This window comes from Pseudoliparis swirei, chromosome 15 (genome assembly GCF_029220125.1).
Source record: "Pseudoliparis swirei isolate HS2019 ecotype Mariana Trench chromosome 15, NWPU_hadal_v1, whole genome shotgun sequence".
NCBI classification, from domain to species: Eukaryota; Metazoa; Chordata; class Actinopteri; order Perciformes; family Liparidae; genus Pseudoliparis; species Pseudoliparis swirei.
This window is the reverse complement of record NC_079402.1, coordinates 12,688,306-12,704,636: the sequence shown is the minus strand read 5'-3', so window position 1 is coordinate 12,704,636 and position 16,331 is coordinate 12,688,306. Positions and strand designations below refer to the sequence as shown.

Below are 16,331 nucleotides of genomic sequence, written 5' to 3'. Positions count from 1 at the left end.
GATCCGTTGACTTACTTAACATTTCATATTCTTTACAGGCTTGGAAGAAATTTTGTGATTTTGATGAAATCATATTAAAATCCAAAGTAGGAAGTCATAACTACGTGGATGTGAATATGAACTGAAAAGCGGAAGATTCACGGACACAAACGCTTGGCCAGCAGCAACAAGGCTGTTGGCAATTATTAATGACAAGCAGGACGAGGTCAATATGTCAGCTTAGTCAAATGTGACAAGACATATGAGGAATATTCTTCTTGTTCACTCAAATATGAACACTTAGTGTACTGAAGTTGATGAGGAATGTTGCTTATATTAGCACTTTCACTTTAAATAAAGGGGGAACTTAAAGGGGAACTTTCTCGACGCATTCTATCCAATTTCCAATCTAAATAAATCAACATTTTATTTAAATATAATTCGCAATGGACAAAGTGAGTCTCCAATGTCCACTCAAGTACATTATTTCAGCGTATTTACAATATCCTGTCGCTACAGGCCACATGAGCAAAGGGACAACAAAGGAATTGTTTGACATTTTGGGAAATGTGCTAATAATCACTTAATTGTTTAAGGTAATATGAGAAGATTATATCTGTTTGAAAAGTACAAAGCTACAGCCAGAAGGTTCTCTGAGCTTAGCTTCACACAAAGACTGGAAACTGCTAAAGTTCACAAATAAACAATATAACTTGTTCATTCAATCTGTACAAAGAACAACTTTCCCTTCACTGTGAGGTTACCAGATGACCGGCTGAATTCTCCGGGTCTGGCCAGGAAATAGTTCGACACATGACCCCCAAGTGAATAGTTTTCAAATATTTTGTTTGGATGAAACAAACAATTTAAAACATGCTAAGGAGTGAGCTATTAGAGGTGCTGGGAGGTGGATGTTGCTCCTTTAAACAGAGCCCCACTAGCTGTTTCTAGTCTTTATGCTAAGCTACGCTAACCTGCCGCTCCCAGCAGAAAAGTGAATATGTTTTTCACAAAGATATCAAATTACATCTTTAATGTGGTTTGTGTAACTTTTATAAATGTATTAATTTTCATGGATATAATGCATCCAGAGAGGCAGACGGGGAAAGACGAGGATGTTAAGAAACCTAACTCAAACCGTAAACCTATTAATGGTTGACTATTAATATAATTACAGAAGTACCACAGATTTTGTGCTGACGCTTTTCAGTGGAGTAAAACAAATAAATAAAATATTGTTGTGACAGCTAACCTCAGACTTCAGACACTACACGGAGCACCTTAATTAGTGTCTTCTCCATCGCTGCACATCGGGTACTCGCTGTGCATGCTGGAGAGCGTAATTTATATGAGTATATGCTGATTCTTTGTTTAATAATGTAAAATATCCCAAACTAATTAACCTAATGGCCCAGAGGAAAGACCGTGGAGATGCAGCGTATATAGATGTTATTGGTTCCTCCTTGTAATCATCAAAGTGAAAGAAACATGTTCCACCTTCCGTCCACTCAACGTGATTATTTTAAAATCCATCCGTCTCCGAGAAGAAAAGCTGCTTCTCTGCCGGAGAACCACAACAGGAGATCTACTGCTCGTGTATCCCCCCCGGCCCCCCCGTCTTGAAGCATTGTTATTCAGACACTTGGCTTGGGCCCCGACAACATACAACCGTATAGCAGCGCTGTGGCTTCACCTCACGGCGTGACGGAGAGCGTGTTCGTGCTTCGTGAGCAGTTTAAATGCACAGCGATGTGAAGCTGTGCTGCTCACCACTGACCAGTTGATCTTTACTGTCTGAGATCTGACGGACAGCAGGACCGCTTCAACAAACGGCGACAGCAACACTGAAGTCTTACAGCAAGGCATTTCCCTCCTGCTTTATACAAATATGAACCTTTTTGATGAAGTTTAAAATCACTCCAAAGCTATTGCATGCTCAGTTGATGGATTTTGTGCAGCGCGGCAGAAAAGGCCGACACATCTTCTCACACACCCGGAGCTTCTTCTCAGCATTGTTTTCTGCTTTACACCTGCATATCACGCCATTTATTCTATAGGGCACCGTACAGATGGTGAGGGAGTCTGCATGACGGGGGCCCTCTGGATCAGAACTGCTTTTGTCTGAAATTCCAAACTGCTCTTTGTAGCAAGACTGTTGCCGCTACCCGTGGGTTTCCCCCAAATGCTCCAAGGATTCGCCAGGCACATAGAGGTTTCATCAGAAGACATATTTATTTGGCTAACACACACACCGAGCAGACCGCAACACTATGCGTCTGCTCACCTCTCCCCCTCCACTCTCAACTGAGCCCTTTTATGAGGGTGGCCTCGGCTGCTGACTGATTGCCAATCACCAGCAGTCGAGGCCAAATTAGAGACAGCTGCCACACTCTTCTTTAAACAATGCACAGCTACAAATAAACGTTTGCTTGTGTTCTCTTCTCTAGTTTGGATACATATTTAGAAAGTGAGGATTAGAGCAGCGGAGGTGTTACGTGGGAAAAGGTAAGATGCAAATGCATGAAATAAACACCTTATCGTTGCGGGACAACAATGGAGTGTTTGACAGGTAAAGCCATTTAACAATACCACATGAAAGTATAAACTGTGTTTGAACCGCTTGTGTGGGTTTAAATATATAAAATGTTTCTTTAATCTCTCTTATGTACAAAGCTCTTTTACACGCCTGAAAAAGACTTCATATGGCTTACCATTCATTTAAGTTATTTACATAATATTTAATTATAACCTGAAAAAGAGGCATATAGTCTGACTCTATATATATCATTTGTTATAAGAAGAAGAAAATAAAGAAGCCAATCATTCCCTTAAGATCACAACGTTTGGTGTTATTTCGATACCACATATACTAAAAAGATCACAACGTTTGTCACGTACAAAATATAAGTACCAGGTCTTCTTGAATTGGTTTTGGTGCCAGGCGAACACATAATATCCTCAGTGTTCTGTGTTGTGTGAAGCTGATTGAATATTCAGAGGCTGAACTATATGCTTCCTATGAGCCATTCCCTTTCAGACTAAACAGGTGGTTGATTTAAAAGAGTTTTATTATGAGTGCCTCTTTTCCCCTCGGGGACATTCAAAGAAGCCATAAGCCTTAAGTCAGTGAAGTTATGAGAACTTGCAAAGACTAGATGACTTAACTTTGTATTACATATTCACACACTGACACCTGCTCCATGACAAGTGGGATTTCCTCCAACAATTGACAGCTGAGCTTTATATATTAAACTGCAGACACTGCGATATGTGTGCAGGCAATACATCTCACATTGAAATAAGTACACGTCAACTGAATAAACTGCTGGCACTAACACATTCCTCAGTACATTAAAAAGTAATTGTCTTGTCAAATACAAATTAAAATGCCTTGTATACTCTTTGAACTTGTTGCCCGTGCATGTGCACGTCAACAACAACACACAGCGTCGATGAAGCACGTTTAGAGCTGGAATAACAGCCCCACAGGCTGCAGACAGGCTCAGCGCATTCATGGACAACACAACACCGCCTTTACCTTTCTCAGCAGTTTGAGCACTTCGGCTGCCTGCTCCATCCTCTGCTCCCGGAGGAGCCTCTGGATGTCCCGGATCCACGCCACCCGCCGGACATAAGGGCTGTGGTTGTTTTTCCGCAGCATCCCCGGGAGCTTGTCGGACTTGAGCATCAAGGAGGTAAACAAGAAGTCTCCGCCGCCTCTGTCGCCACTTGTCTCTCTCTCTCCCGGGTTGTCATTCCTCTGGCGGCTCCTTTTGGACACTTTAGTTTCCAGATCGAGAGTTCTCCGCCTGGTCAACTTAGAACCCATCACTCCCGAGAGGATGTGTCGGTGGTACTGACAGGGATTTTACAACATGCAGCCAAAACATCACACTCTAATTGTTTTAAAGTTTTAAAGCAGCAGTATTACACAACAACAACAACAACGTGTGTGCCGGGTCTCGCCGTCGTCCCCCTGGCTGCATCCGTCCATGCACTGCCTGAGCACTCTGGCATCCTTTGCTCTACTCAGAGCTGGTGCGCTCCTCAGCCAATCAGATCGTGAATCTCCGCACAGCCCGAGAGTGAGTCACAGGACGTGCACGCGACGCACACCATGCTTAATGGGACCTGAGTCAATCAGAGAGAGAGTACACCTTTAATTAATCAATCCAGGTTGTTACTGCCTATTATTTTATGTAACGATAGAATAATCTAATGGTAAAATGGGCTATATATAGATAGATATATAGATAGTCAGAACACCCATCGACGATGCAATGCATGAGCTAAACGTTTTGGTATTCATTAAACAAGGAACAGTATTGATCAATCCCAGACATATGTTGTTCCTGAGAAGCATGGGAGGCTTAAATCATTTAAGATGTATATTCATTTGTGGTGATGCATCTTCAAAAGAAGAGCAACAACCCCGTACCTGACATGGTTTTATCTCAACCCATTAAAAAAATAATTGTTATTAATAGGTTTTTTGCGAAATAGAAGGAAAAAAAAGACAGTGGCTAGAGGGTCACTGTCTGTGTTCGGTCATCACAAAACCAAAAGATATTAAGCAAAGGCAAACTCATGTGACTTAGAGAGCAGATGAGAAGCCAAGAGGGAGCGGACAATGCAGTGAAGTATAAGAGTCCTACATGATGCACCAGCACACTGTGATGTCACCGTTGGGTGTGATTAGAGGTGCAGCAGACTGGAAACCCTCTACAAGGTCAAACAACACATTTTCATACAGTTACTCTTTAAGACTTGAGCCATCATGACGTGGATAACTGCATCTTGTCCTTAACTGACTTAATTTATTCCATTCATCAAACTAAAGTGGAAAATAAATGCTTTGTGAGTGTTGCTCTTGGTCAGGGAGGCTAAGTGAGACAATTTACATGAGACTTGCATCGCTATTTAATTAAACCTCTAAACTGCATTCAAGTTGTGCCGCCCCCTATCCTAAATACAAAGCCATAGAAACACTAGTGATGTATCCCAATCACGCTGGTACTAAAGTCGATTGGCTCTCACAGGCGCTGTCTGGATTTCACTGGACACCTCATTCTCTGGGTTGGGGATCTACAGGATTGTCCGTGAACTTATTTCTTCTTCACACTGGATTTGAGCTGGTAGCAGCTTCTCTTTTTACCAAAGTCTGAGGAAAAAACAGCATTCTCCACAAAACAAGGTGCGTACCAATTTACTGTGTACATTTAAGTTTTTGGGTTGTTTGCAGTCACGCACCTCATGATCATTTTGAAAGAGACCCAGCTATCAGGCATGAAGAGTCACAGGTGGATTTTCAAAATGAGGGTTTTATTTACCTGTACTATGTACTGTACACAAAGGGGAACACAGCTGCTCAGAATATGTGTGTAAACAAAGGAGTAACACAAAGACAAGTACAACTAAACTAAGAAAAAAACAGCAACATGTTGGTACAAATATTAAAGCAAAAAAAACAAAACCAACAAACAAATATACTCTGAAGAAACTCTCTAAACTAGAAATCCAATCCCCCCCCATGATGTGGCTGGCACTTGGTACATTCTGATTGGCCACTTCTTGTATTTAAGAGCACTGATTTCAGGGGTGTATCTTTTGGTAGGGGCTGTCAAGATGTTCCTTCAGCACCAGCAACCCTCGGCACTGGCAACGCAAATAAATGGGAATTGAATCAACTTTAGGTAAACTTAACGGAAGACCAACCAAACTGTGTGACCTTACTAAACTTAATGTGCACCGACAAAAAGAAACCCACTGCCAACAATGCTAAATGCAGCATGATGTCTTCATTTGTCCGTCTGCTGATTTATGTGCAAGTGAAAAAAGTTTTAAAAAGCAGCCAATTCTGTAAAAAGGAGAACAAAAAGTGTAAACTATTAAATAAAACTGACATTTAAGCCATCTTAAATGCATCTTGTGTCTCCAGACTGATGCAGCAAACTGCGAGATGTTTCGGTGCAGGAGGTGACGGAGTTGACAGCCAGGAGGACGCTCCAGGAGCAGACGTATGTTGGAAAGCAATGTTTCATGATATTGAGTGTTCACTCGGGAGCGGCTCATTCTGCTCCTCACTGCATGACGTACACCAGTGTCACTCTGTGGTGTATGTGCCTCCAACCATTTAATATTGAGGGTGGATCATGTGAGAATAACTGACGTTGTCTCTTACTCTTCATGGTGGTGGGGTCCTCCATCGGATGGAGTCGAGCCAAGAGTGGAACTCGAATATCTCCGTTGAGGTGTCTTGTGGTTCGGCCTGTATACGAATTGATTTACAGGGTCTTGATGTTGTGTCTTATCTGATCAGACAGATATTTAGTACAGTTGATGGGCTCCAGCTGTGAAAACACAAACAATAAGTGTTACTGTTATCACAGCTGTAACTAAAAGTCCAATGTAGAGACCAAATAAGTGAACAAATAGACTGCCATGACAGACTGCTTGGAAGTTGCTGTTTCTAGATTGAAAGATAAAACTGCACAGTAATACACATTTGATGATGAAAGTGGAAAGAGTTTCTGTCGGTTGAATATGTTCTTGAAGGGCAATTTCTTCCTTCTTTAAGAGAAATAAATAAAACATAATTTGTTTGGGAATCAAATTCAAGGCCGCATGTCGGAACTTTTTCTCAAATTGCTTCCATGCACCTCATTGAGCGCCTTCAGGATGTCTGAAGATTAAACAAAAACGTTTTATGTTGCAGCCTTGAAGTTCAATCACAACCTTAGGGGGTTAATTCAAAGGGGGTAGAAGGTATTCTGGGATGACCTGTGTTGGCTGTTCCTGGTGTCAACGTGCAGTCACCCGTCCTTGTAGGCCTCCACCTACTGACCCTTCTCCCCCAGCGCTGCACCCTTACACACTGTTCCTCTGCAGTTTGTTCTTCTTTCCTCCCCACTTGGCAGATGTGATCTTCTCCCTCGCAGCCCTGAAAGCCGTCATTTTCCCGGTGAGGAGGCACTTTATTTCAAACTTAAACATCAAAGGTTTTGTGAGCCGTTGCATCAGAGCTGGGAAACGGATCCCTGCTGTCATTTTGTGAAAGTGTTGACGACCTAAAGCCATGTGTCATTTATTTGAAATGAAACACTAGCAGACCAGGGTTAATCTTTGCCCTGTTGAGAACTGTTACTGATACTGTATAATGTTTCCTCTGTGTTCTTTTACAAAGTTCTATGAAGATTGACAACAAATGACTATTTATTTGAGAGTTCCGTAAGGGCAGTACAAAAAAAAAAGTTACTATTTCCGTTTCTTTGTGCCTGCATTTTGTTCCCTCACTTTCATAACACAAGATACGTGTTTTATGGTGGGGTGGGTTAAAGTGTAATGGCTTTGAGAGTTACCCATTGAGAAGCAGAGTAAGTGAATTACCTGTCAACTCCTGCAGGCAAACTCTCACTTGTTGCCGAGGACCCAACACAAAAACCAGGTAAATTAGAAAATTGTTTTGGGATGGTTACGAAATTGGGAAGGTTAAGCTCAATAGTACAGTTGTTACGATGTGGAATCTAAGGATAGGCTTTAAAGTTCTCCTCATGTCGTTGTTTGACCTCACAACGTTTCTTGAGCTTTTAATTGCTAACGCAACTTTGTTCTTTGAGATGTGAAGGCAGGGGACGATGAATGGTTTGTATCCACGTTTCAACAAACTATTGCCGGGAGGTTTTATTTCCTTTAGTGTGATTTGGGGTGTTTTCAAGCTAAATGACTATTTATTGGCTGCTGAAAGTACAACCAGGAGGTGATTCATCAGCTTTACTCAAATATTCCTGTTAGTCATGCTGCGTCGCACACAGTCGGTGCTGTGGGCCGCCAAATGCATCGTGTGAATGTGATCTTAATCGAATTTGAGTTGTAAAACTATCCGAACGACCTTTGTTTGTTGAGCCATAACGGTGCATTACCTAGACCTGACATCACTGTACACTTGATTATTATGTTTGTCCATTCTATTTCAATAGAGATAAATAGGATGTTAACATTTGGTTCAAGGGGAACTCTGGTTTACAAATCAATGTCCATTTCCGTGACTTTTGGGATTACTGCTGGATCCATGGTAAACTGTTAGCTGTCAAGTTGCATTGTGGGCAATGTGTCAGATTTTAACAGGGAAAAATGCATGGAATAAAAAAAGATGCAATTTCTTTATAAACTGTTCATCGTGGGGCCAACAGTGTTTTATGGGTTCAATGCTTAACGACATATTTGACACAGATATAACATATTTTTGTGAAACAGCTTCTGTATGTTTTATTCATGTAAAAAATATGCTGTTGCTTGTATCCAGTTATCCCAACTCCATTGTAATTATTGATATATTTTTAATAATTGGGTTTCGGTTGATATTGCTCAAAATGTCTGAATATTTATCGATACTGCTGATAATGCAGCATTGTCATCTGTAATGTGTGTTTGCATGATTTTACAATGTGCAGCTCTTTGCAGCTGAATTTCCATACATTTAAAATGTTTTTAATTTTCTCTTGACAGGCATTAACTAGAGCATTCACTGTTCCTGCACTATCAATATGGTACAGAAGGCGATCATTGCGGCACTGGCGATGCTGCTGCTTGCATCGGTCGGCACATTCGTGGGCGTCTTCTTTGCTGTCAGGAGTAGGAAGCAACCGGGTGAGCAGGTGTACCTGAAGGCAGCTGTGGCGGCAGATGCTGGGCCGTGTTCAGAGGTCGGCAGGTGAGAGCTTATGCAACATCTATCAGGACAGATGCGTTGCTCAGATACCTACATCCACAAACATGGAAGCATGAACTCTACTCTCCTTACAAAACTAACCGTCCCTGTGTTTTAATTTATTTGACCCTAGAGACATACTGAAAAGGGGGGGGTCTGCAGTAGACGCCTCTATAGCTGCATTCCTGTGCATTGGACTTATGAATGCTCACAGTATGGGCATCGGAGGAGGACTTTTCTTCACAATCTACAACGCCAAAACTGGTACTTCCACATATTCAATTCAATTCAGTTTATTTGTATAGCCCAATTTCACAAATTACAAATTTGTCTCGGAGTGCTTTACAATCTGTACACATAGACATCCCTGCCCCAAAACCTCACATCGGACCAGGAAAAACTCCCAAATAACCCTTCAGGGGGAAAAAAGGGAAGAAACCTGCAGGAGAGCAACAGAGGAGGATCCCTCTCCTAGGATGGACAGATGCAATAGATGCAAACATATGTTCACTTTCAAACTGTCGCAACAATTTAACTCAACTTCCCGATTACCTCGAGACTAAATGCATTTCCTGGTTTGTGACCTATACACAGGGAGGGTTGAAACCATTGATGCCAGGGAGACGGCGCCACGCAATGCAACACAGAACATGTTCGGGAATAGCACAGACCTATCCCAGAAAGGTAATGTTTAACCAGCACTATCAGACATGAACATTAGCTGCTGCAATTGAAAGTATTATGAAAGACAATGACCTTTTAATAGTGACAGACCAGAGTGTGAATGCTTTAAAAGCTTTGACAAACTCTTATACCTCGGGAATAAAACACAAGTTTGGTTCTTTAGGTGTGTGTGTGTGTGTGGGTGTTTGGAGGCAATATTCCAAGTCTTTGTTTCCTCTGCTTCCATGGTTGGTAGGAGGGTTGTCTATTGCTGTACCGGGGGAGATTCGAGGTTATGAGATGGCACACAGACGACACGGCAAACTGCCTTGGAAGGACTTGTTCCAGCCAAGCATTGAGCTTGCAGAAAAAGGTTTTCCTTTGGGCAGGGCACTTGCCTCAGCTTTGTCCAGTAAGAAGAATATCATCATCCACGACGAAGCCCTGTGGTGAGAGGCCTGAGCAATATATGATCACTGCTGATTATTTGAGATTTAAGGAATGTTTCGTTATGACGGTTAAATTATTCCCTCCATTTCAGTGAAGTGTTTTGTGGGAAAGATGGCTCCGTTCTGAAAGAAAATGACACCATCGTGTTTACCGAGCTTGCCAAAACGTATCGTAAAATAGCAGAAGAGGGTCCTAATGCTTTCTACCTGGGACCGCTGGCTCAGAACCTTGTGATGGATATTCAGGCAGCAGGTAGGTTTTATTTAAATTGTATTCATTGTCTAATGTCATATAGTCGATGAAAAAAGTCTACGAGATATAATAGCAATATCAAGTTTACACAACAAGTAAAAAAAGTAGCAAATTTGAGTCTTATTTTACAATCTAAAAAGCTATTTCTGCAGATTAGATCATCTTTCTGTACCCGTGAAGCACATTCACCTCGCTCACAAGGATATTGTCATTATCGTCGTTGCCACTTCTGTCGGCACTAAAAGTAAATTGCAAAAAACACTTCAAGCGTAGGTTAAAACATACCAATGTGAACCTCCATGTGCATAGCTAATTTTAAGGAGGATTTATTTTTGTGTTCTGTCCAAGAGTGCATTTACAGTGTGTCGATCCGTGTTTAGGCGGCATCATCACAATGGAGGATCTGGAGGATTATAAGGCCGTCTTGGATGAGGAGCCTTTGAGGGTGGCTGTGGGGGAGTACAGCATGGCGGTTCCCAATGCCCCCGCCAGCGGCCCTGTGCTCTCGCTGATACTAAACATCTTGAATGGTAAGCCTCGATACTTTGTCCAAAAATGTCCCGAGTGGGAGTGCTTTCATGTGAGCTGCCTTCCCTTTGCCAGTCACTCGCTCACTGTGAGCCGCATGTTGATCTTCTGCACACAAAATCTACTACGTTGTCTTGCTTAACGAAGATAATCTTGAACTACTTTGTAAAACACAGACCTACATTTGTAATGTTTACTTGTTTTACAAAGTATAAACATGCCCGACTATAGTAAGTCATAAATCATATGACATGTATGACTGCGACATATATTTTAAGAAGTAAAAAACCCAGATCCATGACACAAGACTTCTTAAGAACCAAAGGCAGAGGATGGACACTCCCCCATCTGCCAGTCAATGTTGGTGTATTTTAACCTTCCCCTCCTTTAACTATAGCAACAGACTGAAACATTTCCACTTCATTCAACAATTGCCCCAAAATGTGGGCAATACAATCATGGTATCTAGTTGAGTAAAGGGTTGACAATGTACCATCTTACAGTCATCAAGTAGGCGTATAAACACTGAAACAGGTTTTGCAATATATTGTTCCCCCTGTTAATACTGGCCATTAAAATATGCTTTTCTAATAAACTTTAACCTTTTAAGTACATTTTTGCACAACACTAGGACTATTTAATCTTGTCCTCCATCATTTACATTGAAAATACATTAGAAAAGGATCTTTTAATGAACAGGAGGAATTATAACAACCCCTGTTTTAATGTGCATGATGGAAACCTAAATGACTTTGCTGATCCTGGGCCTTTCATAGCAGCAGCAGTTGGATGAAATGTGTAAAACTATTTGATTGCCATGAAATGTGGGTATTGTGGCCAAGATTAATCCAGCAAATCACCAACTGTACACTGTGAATTGTCATTTTTACACTGTTTTAATAGATTATTTGCAAGAAACCGATTTGCCATATGGAAATGTAATGTTTGTACTATAGATGTGACGGATCAGACGGCCTCAGACATATTTATCACTCTTGTCTTGATTTTAAAAAGACACTTTACGTATTAGGACTTGAGTTGTTGATGCTGCAACAGATGGTGCCTCCAAATGACATACAGCAATAATCTACGAAACAATATTAGGTTTACATTTAACCAACTCCAATTTTGAGGATGCAGTCATGACACCTGAGGGAGCGACTCTGTAACCCTGACAGGAGAACTTTGAAGTTATTAAGATCCAATGATGATTGCAGTCTATCTTTACAACTCAGAGGCCCAGAGTCTAATCGCTAAAGTTCATGAACATGTTGCTAATCAAATTATTGCTACCTTGGTCTGTCATTTATATATATATATATATATATAAACTACCGTTCAAAAGTTTGGGGTCATCCAGACAATTTCGTGTCTTCCATGAAAACTCACTTCTATTTATCAAATGAATTGAAAATTGAATAGAAAATAGTCAAGACATTGACAAGGTTAGAAATAATGATTAATAAAGTATTAATTTTGTTCTTCAAGCTCAAAGGAAGGCCAGTTGTATAGCTTATATCACCATCATAACTGTTTTCAGCTGTGCTAACATAATTGCACAAGGGTTTTCTAATCAGACATTAGTCTTCTAAGGCGATTAGCAAACACAATGTACCATTAGAACACTGGAGTGATAGTTGATGGAAATGGGCCTCTATACACCTCTGGAGATATTTCATTAGAAATTAGACGTTTCCACCTAGAATAGTCATTTACCACATTAACAATGTAGAGTGTATTTTTGATTGTTATCTTTATAGAAAAAATAGTGCTTTTCTTTGAAAAATAAAGACATTTCTAAATGACCCCAAACTTTTGAACGGTAGTGTATATATATATATATAAGCATATGTCTTGTCTGTGTACATCACAATCTGCCTGATTCAACTTTTTCCTAAAATGTTGCGTTCTCAGTGAGGCTTCAGGCCAGTGATGGTGTCCGCCTTTGAGAATTAGACGGGGAACTTCCTTCCAAATTAATTAATCTCTCTGAACCGTTCCCTTCCTGACTGCCAACCCACTCACTGCGGCCCCCTGTCTCCCACGCTAAAGCTAATCTCACTCAATTCACCTCTAATTGGACACAGACGAGTGGTCGAGGCTTTGTGCACACATTTCAGTGACCGCCCAAATCTTTCATCCTGCTGATTTACCGTGACTTCTGCCTCTGTCTGACAGCTGAAACCCATCAAACCCAAACTCTGCGGTTCCCTCGGCCTCTCCTCCCGTCTCCCCCCCAGTGACTGTCAGCTTGGGCTAACCCTCATGGTCTGGTCACAGCAGCTTTTAGACTAAATAGAAACACCGGAACAGTGCGGGTCGAGTCTATTTCAGCTGTCTCCTTATACGAACAGCCGTCTGAATGAGGACAGATGAGTGAAGCTGTGGTTTTGAATCGAGTTACTGATTGTTACATTTTCTACAGGGTACAACTTCACCTCAGATAGTATGGCAAGCACAGAGAAACAGATCCTGACCTACCATCGCATCGTGGAGGCTTTTCGTTTTGCTTATGCAAAGAGGACCTTACTTGGCGATCCGAAGTTTCTCAACATCACAGATGTAAGGTCACTGGTTCTGCTTCAGTGCAGTGTACCAGCACAAGTCAGACATCCTCTCATACACACTTAATATAAAGGTGTTGTGTGCAAGTGCAGCGATTTGCCTAAGTGGTTGTACAAAAACAAGCTGAGGAGTGTTTTCTCTGGTCAAAAATAATCCAGTGATGTCATAGTGTGCTGGAGTAGACTTGTTTATCACAGCAAGGTGAAACAACGGATCAGCAAAAGCAGATTTTCAGAGGTGTTGAGGTACTTTAAGTCAAAGTTTGTTGACTTTTTCAATATCAAACAAGATGACTTGGTGCTGTGAGCGCCTACAAACATGACGTTATATCATGATTTCGCTGCACTGAGCAGGAACTAAAATGCTATATAGGAACATATTTGAAGTGCTTAGTTTGCAGAAGAATTCAGTATCAATGTTTTACAACATACATAATTTCTCAAATTCCTATTCACTTGTCACTTGTTTCTTTTTTAATAAATAACAATACATTTTGATGACTGTTTGGCATATTGATTATTTCCTGCGTTTCTCTTCCAAAGCTCATCCAGAATATGACTTCCAGTTACTATGCCGATGAACTCCGTGAAAAGATCACAGATGACACCACACACCACATGAGCTATTACGAGCCAGAGTTCTACCTGCCCGATGACCACGGGACCTCGCACCTCTCTGTAGTAGCAGAAGATGGAAGCGCTGTGGCTGCCACCAGCACCATCAACATTTAGTATGACCTACAGATTGGCCTTCACCAATAATTGTTTACTCTCTTAGGGTCTGTAACTCCCCCGACATCTTAACCACTATTGTTTTCCTGCAGTTTGGGCTCTAAAGTCATGTCAAGATCAACGGGGATACTTCTCAACAATGAGATGGACGACTTCAGCTCTCCGCTTATCACAAACGCCTTCGAAGTGCCTCCTTCACCCAACAACTTCATCAGGCCAGGTGAGAGGATGACACACACATGAACCGGTTAGATGGTATAGATGGGCTTTTTACACCGAATTTTGGCTTTTGGATTATGCGTTTATGTGCTTTCATACTAAATGGTGGATCAAATGTCTTCACCAACTGTGGAAGGTTTCAATATTTCATTGTTTTTAAACATTAAATGAAAGTTAACTGGGGATTTGACACTCAAAATGTAACGGACCGCCACAAAGTGATTAATAACAAATATGAAATAACCTTGAGTAGATGGATCTCTACGCATCTATGCAAGAAAAGCCATTTCAAACTTTGATTTTAACGTTTTGAGATGGTAAAATACTAACACTTTTTATAGGCTCAGTAAAGGTCATACAGTTGGTTAACTTAATCTACCATTATGTTCAAAGGAAAAAGGCCAATGTCTTCCATGTGTCCAACCATCCTCTTCGACAAGAACAACAAAGTTAAGATGGTGGTCGGCGGCTCTGGAGGAACAAAGATCACCACCTCAATCGCTCAGGCAAGACACACGGCAACGTGCATGCTGTTGGAGCCATTTAAAGTATCATTTGAACTAATGAAGTGATGATGATAATGACTAGGTTATTACACACATCGGCTGTTAAGTTCATGTTTTCTGTTTGGTAGGTGATTCTGAATGCTCTGTTCTTCGACTACGCCCCAAAGAAAGCTGTGATTCATCCAAGGCTCCACAACCAGCTGAGTCCCAACACCACTGTAGCAGAGCCGGACTTTGACAAAGTGAGTGTCACTCTCCGCAAACAATACTGACGTCGTTGACTAATGGCAGGGCGGTGTGCAGGGAGACAATCCTTCAACCAGAAGCCCAGCTGCCACTGAGTAGTGGCACCTCAATCATGAGCGGCATCCTGTTCATTATATTTACCTTCAGGCAAGCGGAGAACAAGGAGACACATATTTCAGCTCGGGTATGGTCAACATTTAGTTTGGTCAGAAATGAAGAGAGGAATAGAGGCTGGAGGCCAGATTGTACATGCAGCTCTTCATTTGTCCTTGATGTGCATAGAGTCTGTCTTCATATATCCTCCTGTTTGCAGAGAGTCCTGGAGGGTTTGGCATTGAAGAACCACGAGACCGAGTTCCTCAAATCAACAGGAGCTGTGGTGCAGGCGGTGATGCGCTTTGAAGACGGACTCCACGCTTGGTCGGATCCTCGCAAGTGGGCGTACGCCGCAGGGTACTGAGGTCGTGAACACAGCTCTGAGCAGAGAAACTCCATGTGAACCTTGACCCCAGAAGTAGGAGCTCAGAGACTCAAGATTTAATAAAGAAACGGGAACGTCAGCCGTCTTGGGCACCAATCGGTCTCTCGTGAAGCTAGACTAACGATCATGTGCTGACACGCAACTCTGATCACAGATTGACTTTTTGCTCGTTAGTAACCGAAGCAAAGAGCCTCAGTCTGCAATTAATTCTGAATATTGACTCGTGTCTAAAGCATTTCTATGTCACTTCATCATTTCATGGAATTAAGAAATGCATGAGACACCGGATGCTATTTTAAGGGACAGCTTTGACGGTGTGAACTAAATACTGATGATAATTATAAATATGTACAATTCATACCTATTTATGAAGTACTTAAAAAAGAAAGAAATCATTAGCAGTGTAAAGCTGTTTCCCATTGTTTTTGTCCAGACGTGAGTAATTAGAAAACTCACCTTCTAATTAAATATATATCCACTGAAAGAATTAACCAAAACTAACAGACCTCAAATTAGTTTTAAAATCATTTTTTAAAAATTGTTTAACTGTTATATAGGGTAAAGGCAAAGCAAGGGAGGTATGTCAAGCAAGTAAAGGGCCAATACAAATTCCTATTTAATGACTATAGTAATTTCCCACAAGCGCAACGGCCTGTAATGACCCCACAATAACGTTGCAGCTGTTGCCGCTTGGATTCAGGGCTTTTCTTTTCTCAGCTGGAATGTCAATGTTACATAATTACTGATATGATTCTGCTTTTATCAATTGTTTTGCTACAAATGACAGATTTACGTGTGATGGAAAGTATTATGATAAGTGGTTAAACATTCCCAACTCTCATATTTATTTAAAAGCAAAAATGAAGGACAATCTGCATGTGAATGGATCATTTATTTGATTGTTTTTTAAAATCAGATAGATACAAAAGTTTTCTATTTTACATGTTTCACTTGAAATTTTGATGCTGCTATTAATTATTAAAGCATACCACTGGATACAAGTA

The 16,331-nt window shown here is 41.2% G+C and overlaps 2 protein-coding genes across 10 annotated transcripts in view; one reads left to right on the top strand and one right to left on the bottom strand.

The window, feature by feature from the left end:
* Positions 1 to 6,839, bottom strand: part of lrrc75bb (leucine rich repeat containing 75Bb) — a 26,879-nt gene extending 20,040 nt beyond the window's left edge. The window contains exons 1-3 of the mRNA XM_056432188.1: positions 6,760 to 6,839; positions 6,161 to 6,329; positions 3,518 to 4,110 (exon numbers count right to left, since the gene is read on the bottom strand). Coding sequence (XP_056288163.1) covers positions 3,518 to 3,808 — 291 coding nt within the window. The 5' untranslated portion in view covers positions 3,809 to 4,110; positions 6,161 to 6,329; positions 6,760 to 6,839. The remainder of the gene's footprint in view (positions 1 to 3,517; positions 4,111 to 6,160; positions 6,330 to 6,759) is intronic.
* ggt1b (gamma-glutamyltransferase 1b) overlaps positions 1 to 16,331 on the top strand; it is a 19,777-nt gene extending 3,446 nt beyond the window's left edge. The window contains exons 2-16 of one of the 9 annotated variants that reach the window (XM_056432181.1): positions 3,527 to 3,674; positions 5,019 to 5,173; positions 5,918 to 5,996; positions 8,532 to 8,689; positions 8,820 to 8,950; positions 9,281 to 9,370; positions 9,606 to 9,798; positions 9,891 to 10,051; positions 10,432 to 10,581; positions 13,005 to 13,141; positions 13,687 to 13,874; positions 13,968 to 14,095; positions 14,488 to 14,600; positions 14,729 to 14,842; positions 15,160 to 16,331. In XM_056432181.1, coding sequence (XP_056288156.1) covers positions 5,922 to 5,996; positions 8,532 to 8,689; positions 8,820 to 8,950; positions 9,281 to 9,370; positions 9,606 to 9,798; positions 9,891 to 10,051; positions 10,432 to 10,581; positions 13,005 to 13,141; positions 13,687 to 13,874; positions 13,968 to 14,095; positions 14,488 to 14,600; positions 14,729 to 14,842; positions 15,160 to 15,306 — 1,785 coding nt within the window. In that variant the 5' untranslated portion in view covers positions 3,527 to 3,674; positions 5,019 to 5,173; positions 5,918 to 5,921 and the 3' untranslated portion in view covers positions 15,307 to 16,331. Of the gene's footprint in view, positions 1 to 1,984; positions 3,675 to 5,018; positions 5,174 to 5,261; positions 5,997 to 6,335; positions 7,424 to 8,484; positions 8,690 to 8,819; positions 8,951 to 9,280; positions 9,371 to 9,605; positions 9,799 to 9,890; positions 10,052 to 10,431; positions 10,582 to 13,004; positions 13,142 to 13,686; positions 13,875 to 13,967; positions 14,096 to 14,487; positions 14,601 to 14,728; positions 14,843 to 15,159 lie in introns of those variants that run through there. The other 8 variants (XM_056432178.1, XM_056432179.1, XM_056432184.1 and 5 more) reach the window with 8 other exon arrangements.